Raw genomic sequence first — 11129 nt, 5'->3', positions numbered from 1 at the left:
TAGAGTTGAATATGATTTAGGAGTAGACTGGATAATTGATTCAAAGGAAGCATAGAAGCTGAGGAGACCAATTTTTCTAGATTGAGGAACAGGAGGGCTAGTGAGGTCTATAACTAAAATAAGAACTAGAGTGAGGCAATAGGTTTTGATGGGAATGTAATTAGTTAATCTTAGATTAATGAGAAATATTTAACTGAATGTGTTCAGTATTAGTTGAAAAATATAGATTAGATTAAGTTATCAACAGGATGGTAACTGGAGCTGTAGCAATTGTCAAATCATCTAAGGAGAAAACATTGCAGAGTGAGAAACTGGTCTGGCTGTGATTGCTGATTGCTTCTCATAACTTCTATCCTCCCTGTCTTCTTCATTTTAATCAGGATAGTTTTGTACCCCAGCAAATAAGCAAGGCATCTTGACCCTTCTGGCCACTTGGCCTGTCTTTGTGACTTATGGGATATAGTGGATATGCTCTATGGAACATCATGGGAAGTTCCTTAAAAGAGACAAGCTACCTCTTTCTCCTCTGTCTCTCCTCCTCCAGACTGCCCAAGACAAAATATTTGGGCCATGAGGTAAACTTGAGGGTGAAAGTTATTTATTAGGATGATGGCTTCCTCAAGACTTCATGGGGCCATATTTCTGTAGAGGTTTCTGTCTTATTTAAGCCACATGAATTAGGAATTCAAACCTAATTCCAACTGATAAAAATGAGTACTAAAGTTGTTGCAATGAAAAGCTCCTACCTTTAAGGAGTGATCTGAGCAGGAATTGCGAATTACAGACTGAGAGAGGTAAGACAGGAGGGTGTGGGATACCAGAAAGAGAGAGAGAAATAGTTTAAAGAGGTAGATGGAGAAAATGGCCCTTCACAGTCACTTTCATTTGGAGACCAATTCTGTCCCTAATAGTGTGATTTCTGGAAAATAAAATACTTCTACTTCCAACTCAAATTGTGTGTAGGCAGATGTGTGGGTAGATATATCTAAGAAGGTAGACATAGAAATAATATGACACACTAATGTCTGAAATAAATGAAAATCCTTTTAAATTCTGAAGGAGCTCTTAGCCATCTATATAACGATTTGGAGGGAGTCACTTATTTGTAGCAAGGATTTTTAGCTGCACATAAGGAAATGCAAGAATATTGGACCATTATATGTGACTCATTTGCAAGCTCTTTTGGTTACCTTTTTTCCCACTTTCCCAGGCACCACCCCGAGCCCGTTCCTTCTTCCTGCCCCTCCTCCCTCCCTCCTTCTTCTCCCTCTCTCCCTCCCATCCTTCCTTCCCCTTCTTCCCTTCCTAGGAGAAAGGATGCATTTTCATTGGGATGGAAACTATGCAAGTGAGAGCAATGTACAGGGATCCCAATATGCTTGTGATATTTCAATACATTTTCAAGGGTAAGTGGCAAGTGGTTCTCACTAGAAGAAAATGTGAGTTAAAAATTGGGGCCAGGAGCCAAGGCCACCAAAGATGCAAATTAGGTGAAATAAAATACTGACCAATGTAAATATATTGAATGTATGACTATGTTTATATAGATCATATTGAGGTGGTTTCAAAAATGTCTTACTTTAATAATAAGTAATACATCACAGAACAAACTTTATGATTGGTGAAAAATGAAGTGAAATGAAAACTGTGGGGATTTTTTATTAAGGTGTTAAGTTCAATGTGTTTGGACTACTTGTAAATATTTAAAAGATTTTAAATGCTTTTTTCCACATATTTTCTGAAAGAAATTGGTTAGACTCTGGGGAAAAATTTTAATGTGCATTAAGGTCTTCATTGGAAATCTTAAAACGTAGATAGTTTTCTCTCCTTCTGCCTTGCTGGATTTGCTTGCCAACAGAGGAGATTAATGTACTTAGTAACTTGTAAATTCCTAAACAAAGGCCAGCCGTTGTTCAGTCCAGTGATTTGCAACTTAAGATATTAGTTTAAAACTATTCAAGTAGAATAGATGAAACTACTTTTTGCTTTACAATGACCCTGTGACTTTGGGTGGTATGAAATGGAGACATTCTCAAAACTACACCCTTAAGTGTTGCAGAGAGGACCTTCCACCTCACTTCCTCTTACTGATGTACTGTGTGTCCCTTGGTGCACTTTAATACAAATTTTAAAGCCCACGGAGCTATTTTAAAGATTAAAAACTCATATAACTTTATTTTATAAACACTACTAAGTCTCAGTTACATTTAGCTACAGTACAAAGGACAATAAAATAGCACCTGAGAAATTTTAGTAGGCTCTAAAGAATCTCAACTCCTTTCTCTTCCTTAATTGTTTCTCTTCTTCACTCAGTGGAGTCCTCTCACTCCCACCCTGTCAGCCTGTTGTGTCCCAAGGGCCGGATCTTCATACGAGCAGCCCTGAGAGAGTAATCTGCACCCCTGAAGGGGACCCAGACCACGCCATTCTCAATCTCATAGGGACTGTTGTCCCTGGGGTCATAGGAGCCACCAGGGTAGTAGATGCCATTGAGGTTGGCTGCCTGGCAGTTGTTGTACCACCAGCCTCCTCCGTAGACTTCGGCGCAGTTGTCTTCCCACTTGTCTGCATCCCTGTCGAAGGTGCTGAACCGCATGCCAGTGTGAGAAGTGTACTCTGTCCCTTCCTCCACAGAACCCTCGATCAGAGCATCACCTGCTGTGCCCTTGTAAGAGGAGACCTCCAGGGCATAGCCCTCTGCCTCAGAGCCTACTCTCAAGTGATATTCTGCATAAGCCCCTTTCCCAGCCCAGTCTTCTAATTCAACCCGAAGAATGGAGCCCCTCAGGGTTAGTAAGTGGAGGTATTCGTTGCCTAGCCAGAATTCTCCTTCTCCCTTGTCATTTAGGCTGCCAAAACCTCTCTTGTAGTCTTGCCAGGTTCGGTTAAAATTCAGTGATCCATCCATTCTTTGCTGGATCAAAAGCCATCCTCCCAAACCGGTCTCTTGATCGCAATAAACAGAAAAAATTTTACTGGATCCTGGTAGCTTGATACTGAAAATGCCACTTTGGGCACCTGAAGGATGTGTTTGGAGGACATCATAACAGTCTAAAAAAAAAAAAAAATTAAGCTGGTTGGAAGAAATTTCTCTCATTTAACTTTACAAAGTTAAATGGCCTAGATTAAATGAAGGTAAATGGCTTCCTTTCCCTCCCTTCCTTCCATTCTTCCTTCTCTTTATAGAGAAAGGATGTGCTTACACAGGGATGGAACTTATGCAAGTCAATAGCATTTATATGTACAAATTGCAAGGGGGCTTTTTGTCAATGAATTTGTAATTTCACTTGTACATACTGATTAATGGCAAGTAATCAGCAAAGATATCTTAGCATTTAGTACTAATATCACTTATTTTCAACCTGATCTCAAAGTCACCTGAGCCATACCCTAAAAATATGACTAATATGTAGAGACAATTTCCAACAGCACACATTTTGAGTGGTAAAAGAATTTAAATAAACAAATTTAAAATTGAGTTCCAGAGGGACTAATTAATTCATTCATTTAACACATATTTATTGAATGCTGATTCCACACTGCTAGGCGTTTGGGAATACAGAAATGAACATGATAGACAAAGTCCCTGCCCCCATGGCACTTACAGTCTAGCGTGCATGTGCACACACACACACACACACACACACACAAATAAACAAAACCATGAATTTCAATTAAGCATGATAGAGGACTAAGAAAGAAGTAAAAGGTGCTATGGGAGACACGTTGCAGGAGTAAGGAACTTAGTCTAGGGGGTCGGGGAAGGCTTCCCCAAAGGAGAAGTGTGGATACCTCTGGCAGGACGAGCTTTAGCATGGCCTTTCTGGGTGGCATGTGCTCCTTTAAGGCCAAGATCCTCTACGCTTTCGGCCTCATCTGCCATTTTAAAGCTCTTGCTTTCAATCGCGGAGCCACCTCTGTTGATAGTTGTGCTACTGCTTACAAACTGTTTGCTCTGAGTTGAAGTTTTACCACTGGAAGAGCCAAATTCCTCTAAGGCTGGAACACCAGATTCTAAGCCTGTCTTACCGTCAAACTCGCGTAACTTATGGGTGAGGAAACCATCATTGTTTCTAGAAAAGAAATCATCTAGGTTACCCCTCACAGACAAAGTACGGTGCCAGTCTAAGTCTGCATCACCACAGTCAGAACCATCTTCAGACTTTACCACTTCTTTGGTCGTTTCTGTGCGACCGTCGGCATTTGTAACAGTCTTTGTAATGACTTTAGAGCATGAACGACGAGTGGTGGTTGTGTGACCAGAGGAGACCCCCTCATTACCAATCAGAAGCTCTTTTTCTCCTTTAGTAGTGACAAGTTTACCTGTGTGGAACTCTTTCTTTGTCCCTGAACTTACACTTCCTTCCTCTCTAAAGGTACCCCAGTCTGGGCTGGAAGGCCTAGTGTTCCCATGACCTGAGCTATCTGGCCTAAAACTTGAAGATCCAGAGCTTCCAGTATTCCAAGTGCCAGCACTTCCGGGCTCGGGGCGGCCGGTGTTCCAGGTGCCAGCACTTCCGGGCTCGGGGCGGCCGGTGTTCCAGGTGCCAGCACTTCCGGGCTCGGGGCGGCCGGTGTTCCAGGTGCCAGCACTTCCGGGCTCGGGGCGGCCGGTGTTCCAGGTGCCACTACCTCCAGGTCCATAGCTCCCAGGGTTCACATTTCCAATACTACTGGTTCCAGGCCTCCTGGGCCTTTCTGGTGCTAATCCTGTTCCGTGAGATACAGAGTCTCCTCTGGCATGTCCGTCTCCACCAAAAGTTTCCAACACCATTTTCGTCTGCTGCATTTCCAACAGTGCCTTCCATTCTGAAGGGACCTCTTGAAGCTGCTTCTTGAACTCTCTGGAAACAGGGCCTGTAATTGCACTCATTTTTATCAGTGGTAAGTATTGAACGTCTCTAGAGGGAAGTAAGTCTATGGCAATAACCTGTTCAAGTTTCTTCTGCTGATCTTTATAGTCCTCCAGATCTACCTTATGTTCTAGAGCCCTACTGCATGACCCTTTGCAAGATCGGATCTTAATATCAATGTCCACCTGGAGAGAGGGAGGAAAGATAAAGAAAAAAGGTAGCTGTAAATGAACTGCCTGTTGAGTTCTTAGTAATTAACTTACTTTTTGGAAATTGGTTTTACTTGTTTGACTAGGAGACCTACCAACCAATACTCCATCCTCAGTGGAAGAAACACTGGGTATCGTAAGGCTGGCCAGGATAAGCAATAGGAGCTATCTGGATGTATCTTATACTTAGAACAGATCAAGAGGAAAGTACTATTCCCTCCAAAGGAAACATTAATGATGTGATCCTCTGTGAGACTGAAGCTGAAGACTCAGAGACATGGTGGTGTTAGGGACCAGCAGGGCTTGGAATAATACAAGCAAAGACTGAATATTTGCTTTTGAAATTACAATTTTACATGCCCTTGGAAATTTTACTTAATAGCACTGAGCTTGTTTTTTCACCTGTAGAGTGGATCCATAATACCTACTTTGTAGGTAGGTAATAGCTATAACACATTGCTCTATGTGAAGTAGGCATTTAATGAATGACTATTGCCTTCCTTTCCTTGCTACTCAAAAACAAGGAAATCTGAAGTCAGAGTCACATAGTTACTCACCTCCAGTCGTTTCATATCTACCAGTTGATCTCTGACATTTTTCTGCAGAAGGTTGATATATTGTACTTGTTCTATGACTTTGCGCCTCAGGATCTCAATTCTGCTTCTCAGATCTTCTGATACTTGGTTAAATGTATTATCATTGTCTGAAATGGTAAATATGGATACTGAAGTAGCTGCTGAGTGATTTGCTTGTATTAGTCAGAAAAAGAAGAAAGTTTGCTTATAGATATTCCCCATTTTACTTCTATAATAGTTTCTTCTCTGAACATTTAATTTGTGATTTTCAAATCTATTAGATGTTTGATATTTGGACAATATCCTGCAGTCGTCCATGAATATCAATTAAGGTGCATTCTTCAAGTAAATCTCTGAAATTTTAAAGGTATAATTGAGATAAAATAATGTTTAATCATATTCCAATTATTTCATTATATCCTTAATCAAGGAACTTGAATATATTCTTGGATTTTCTTACTGAAAAGGTTTTCTTCCCAGCTATAGGTTTGAAATTGTTTGTAAACTTTCTTTTTTTTATAAGTCAGCAGGATCATTCACTTGCCAGTTGCTCTTGCTCCATAAAATTAATTAGCTGAGTCTCCCAATGATATAAAGAGTGAAGGCAAGGTTTCATGAGCTGGAGTCTTACTGCTCACGCCCAGAGCAAGTCTGAAGTTTCCTGGTCCTAATGAGACTTAGTGCTAGGCCTGGGAGAAAGAGACAGCATGACTCCGTATTTTAAAAAAAGCAAAACACTTCATAAGAAGCTCGGTGGAGTCTGAATTGCACTCCCAGCCCCCCAACATGAGAGTTTTGTGCCTTTGGGCAAGTCCCTTGATCTCTCAGTACTTTCTTTGTAAGGCAGAAACAAATATCTACTCAAAATGTTGGGCTCATCTTATCTGCAGAATATACTCTTGAAAAAGAACACACTTAAATTCTAGTCTTCAGTCCAAAATTCTGACTGACTTTGTGACCTAAAATAATGCTAAACCAACTTGTTTTACATGACAAAAACAACTAAAACAAGGTCCCTCCTTAAAATTCAGGGATATCATAAAGATATGTGTTTCTACTTAATGTAACCTGGAATAAAATCACAGTTGTTACAAAGAGACACCCTATCTATTTCTGATTTTTGTTGTTTTTGTTGTATGCAGTAACTGTAATACTTACTGTTAGCTTTGGCAAAATCCCCTCCCAAAAGTTCCACTATGTTCTTGGTCAGTGTATTAGAGTCTTTATTGTTCTTCTGATAATTAAATAGTGAATCTCTTAGTTTATTTATTCTGCTTGTAAAATCTTGATTGACTTCATCAATCAACCCTTTCATCCTGCAGCCAGAAGGGCATTTTTCACCCTGGAAATGAGGAGGAAAATTTAAGAGTCTATCTCTAGAAATGGACTTATGGGTGCCAAGGGGGAGGGAGGGTGGAGGAGGGATGGATTGGGAGTCTAGGATTAACAAGATGTAAATTAGTATATGCAAGATGGGTAAACAGCAAAGTCCTACTGTATAGCACTAGGGACTATAGTCAATATCCTGTGATAACTCATAATGGAAAAGGGTGTGACAAAGAATACACATATGTATTACTAAGTCACTTTGCTATATAATAGAAATTAACACAATATTGTAAATTGACTACACTTCAGTAAATTAAAAAAAAAATTAATAAAATAGTCTGTCTCTCAGATCCAGTAAAATTTTGCAGGTTTCCGTGAGCCCCCGCTGTTCTCCTCTTCAGTCTGTTCAGATCATTTCTTGACCTAAAATACTTTAAGAGGGCTAGTCAGAGATCATAAAGAAATTTTGGAATGAGGGTCTGCTTAACCACAAATTAGGACCCTTGAAATCTGGAGGCCCTAGTACTCAGGTTCCTAGTACTTTCCTGAACATGCAACTAAAATCCAACCTGTTAATACCACCAATGACCCAGAGTCTGGGAGGTAATTTAAGCAGTGCTCTCAGGCCTAGGTTCTCTTCCACTTGTCTTCTTTTATTTGCTATGTAGTTTAGTTAGGTCTTTTCCTACTGGACGAGTTTTCAGTGGCCTGAAGTGGCAGCTGGCATGCACTGCCAGCAGGCCAGGAAGGACGTCCTGATTCGACCCATGTGCCCAGGAAAGGACTCTCCTGCCCCCGTCCCCGTGCCCATGGCTCACCCAGTCTTCATCAGCGCAGAAGGGCCAGCCTGTCTCTTTGCAGGTAGATTGCTGTCTTTCCACAAGTCTTGGGCCACGCACCCCTCCTCCTTCAGCTAGAAAGTCACTACTGGCAGGATCACTACCATCTGCTGCCTTTAAGGATTTATAAACACACACAAAAGAGAGAGGTGATCTTTAAGCAGATAAAGAGGAGACACTAGCATGCCTATAAATCCTGAGCAAGGGATCCAAGGAGCTCTATAAGCTTCAGTTTTCTTATCTTTTGGGTGAAAATCCTTAAGGTCCATTTTGTGGAGTTGTGAGGTTAAAGGAGATTAGTGAATAAACCTTAACTGTGTTTGACACTAATGAAACCTTTAGTAAATGTTAGGAGTTTTAAAGGATCTGTTATAAAAGAAAAATTATTTGAATAAACAAACAGTTAAAATTTACTTTTACATTTTCATTCATATCTGGAGATAGAAAAATAATGGAGAAACTCAAGAGTTCTCTCTCCTCTAACTCCTGTTTTAGTAGGAAAAAACCTATACTTCAGGTCTATGTCTCCTTCAAATATCTGCAATGACCTTATGGGTCCAAAATTTGAGCAAGCATATACTGAGGACACATATGTGGCCAATTCAGACTCAGAAATGCTTTTGGGGTTACTCACGTAATAATTTCTTTTATTTGAAATGAAAAATATACTGAAAGAAAAAAAATGGTCCAAGATTGACAGCTTTTTTGGAACATCTTATAATTAAAAATACAAATTTAAAAAAAATTTCTATTGTGATCAATGAGTGAAATAGGATATATAAATATTCTTCCAACTAGATGGTATAACTTAATACATCAATGTTGATTTTAGGTTTTAACTATTTTTATTTTGTACCACCAACTTGCAGGGAGTTTTGTGACTATCTTAATCTCAGTAGTTTATTTTTGTTACAATTTTATTTATTTATTTTCTCTGTGCTGGCTTTTCTCTAGTTTTGGGAATACTCTCCACTTATGGTGTGCGTGGCTGTGGGTTCTCTTGTGGAGCACAGGCTCTAGGGCTTTCCGGCTGCAGTAGTTGTGGTTCCCAGGCTCTAGAGCACAGACTCAGTAGTTCTGGAGTATGGGCTTAGTTGCTCTGCGGCATGTGGGATCTTCCCAGACCAGGCATTGAACCTGCATTTCTTGCATCTCCTGCATTGGCAGGTGAATTCTTTACCACTGAGTCACTAGGGAAGCCCTTAGTAGTTTATTTTTATAATTAGTATTTTCTGTCTCATTAAAAAAAACCCAATAATAGTAATGTGAATTCGCAATCAAGAGCAATTTATTTAAAGGAACAAGTACAATCTTTTTGTTTAAAAAAAATAAAATTATAAATTTAGACATACTTTGGAATAAAATGGCAAGATAATAAAAACAGGCAAAAATTAGATATTTATGCCAATAGTGGAGAAATAAATGAAATTTATGCATTATACAAAATATAACTTTAGCAAATGACATTAGTCTTATTTCCTAAAAAAAATGGTTATTTATTGCTTACTGTAAGGGAGAACATTATGTTAGGAATACTCTTTAGTTTCTTCTACTCTGGTAGGGTTTATAAGCAGTAAAGAGAAAGAAATAAGCCAGGATAGTTCACAGCCTGGAAGTAACTGAATTTTTAGAATAGATTTATCATGTTTTCATAAGATTAATGTGTTTCAAAAGTATTGTTGAATGAAGTTTCTCTTCTTTTGTGTAGATCTCTGTAGTCAAACTTTAGAAATTATTGCAATATTTGTGATTATCTTAAAAGAATACAATTGCTTCCAAAAAGCATATTGCTTTATCAATTAATCTCTTCTGATTTCACTGTGTAATATGTTTTCAAAAAATAGCTAATTTTCTTTTGTTTGTCTTAAACACAAAAGCAAACTTTTAGAAAAGCTACAGTAAACCATTGTTCTGCTTGTTATGGGCAAATAGAAATTAATAATTAGGTTAAAAATTCTTATCATAAGAATATTCTGTTAGCTAGCAATCCCAAGGCTTTACAGCAACAAAGATAGCAAAGACTTCTTCTCTTTAAAACAAACAAACAATATAAAACCAAGCTACAGATGCAGAAGCTTCCCTTGTGAATTTATACACTTTGGTCCAGCTAAGTCTGTCTCTTAGGATTATATTCCCTGTATTCTTGAGATGTCAGTCCCATCTGGGAACTTGCCTCCACAGGCTACAGTTTATAAAGCCAGCAGTGTGTGATGACATACACATAGCTGACTCAGACCTGCAAGCTCTTTGTGGAATAAACACCAGAGACAAAGAGAAAAGGAAATAGAGAAGGCCATACCTGAACTGCACCCACCAAACTCAGGACCAGGCAGAGGTCCCTCATGGAAAACATCTCTGCCGTGGGTAGGGCTGACTCAAGAGGAGCACCCCAGCTGAAAGAAAGGAAGACTGCCTCCTCTCCCAGTCCCCATCCCATTTAAATCTGCAGGAGGTCTGATTAATCATTATCTTTGTCCCACTGAGACAGTCAACAAGCACCCTGTATCCCTTGCTCCTTCTGTAAGGTTATTGTCCTAGAATTTCTTGCTCAATTCCCCAAGCTTGTTTGCTTCTGATAAGCTATTGCAAAGGTAGCCCAGTTCGTGGAAAATTCCACATTCCAGGAACAGGGTGACTTTGGAAATGCAAGGGGGAACATGGGAGGACCTACTACTGGAATACTTGAAAGAATACAGAGGGTGGCAGAGGCAGGCTAGCCATAGCCCACCAGGAGGTAGAGATTTGACAACTGAGGTTTCAGTTTACATAGGAATGATGGTTGGTGGATCTGACTTTTGACTGACTGACGATGAACTGACCCTGAAGGGCTTCAATAAGCTTACTATGAGCAGAGATGACTTCCCTCTATCCAGAATGGTTAGGACAGGCAGCCCCTGAAGCCAAATATCCTAGATTCATAATCCCAGCTACACCATTTCCCAGCACTGCTTTTGGACAAAGCACTCTACTTCTTTATGCCTCAGATTCTTCATAGTGATAACTTACCACACATTTTTATGAAGAATAAATAAAGCCCTCAGATTGCCACATAGTAAGTACTCAGTAAGTGTTAACAATTATTGGAAAACATAAAGTGCCATGAAAATACTATTTCTTTTCAGTTTCTGTGACTTTGGACCTGCTAATTTATTTCCCTGCTCTTTATCAAATTTTCTTTTCTAAGGAGTTGCCAGGTTTAGCAAATAAAAAACTAGGATGCCCAGTTAAATTTGAATGTCAGATAAGCATCGAATATATTTTAGTGTAAATATGTCCCATGCAATATTTGGACATAGAATAAAAATTTATTGTTGTTGTTTATTT

At 39.4% G+C, this 11129-nt stretch overlaps 1 protein-coding gene across 1 annotated transcript; it reads right to left on the bottom strand.

Annotated features, from left to right (window-relative positions):
- Positions 1-2146: 2146 nt before the first annotated feature.
- On the bottom strand, positions 2147-10218 carry FGA (fibrinogen alpha chain). The gene is made up of 6 exons (XM_043484072.1): positions 10105-10218; positions 7785-7919; positions 6796-6979; positions 5620-5765; positions 3793-5038; positions 2147-3051 (listed from the first exon to the last, which is right to left on the bottom strand). Exons 1-6 carry the CDS (start codon positions 10156-10158, stop codon positions 2324-2326), a joined length of 2493 nt encoding a protein of 830 aa, XP_043340007.1. The 5' UTR covers positions 10159-10218; the 3' UTR covers positions 2147-2323.
- Between the last annotated feature and the right edge of the window lie 911 nt (positions 10219-11129).

This window comes from Cervus canadensis, chromosome 1 (assembly GCF_019320065.1).
Source record: "Cervus canadensis isolate Bull #8, Minnesota chromosome 1, ASM1932006v1, whole genome shotgun sequence".
Classification (NCBI taxonomy): domain Eukaryota; kingdom Metazoa; phylum Chordata; class Mammalia; order Artiodactyla; family Cervidae; genus Cervus; species Cervus canadensis.
Note: the sequence above shows the minus strand (reverse complement) of the source record. Positions and strands in the feature narration are given on the sequence as shown.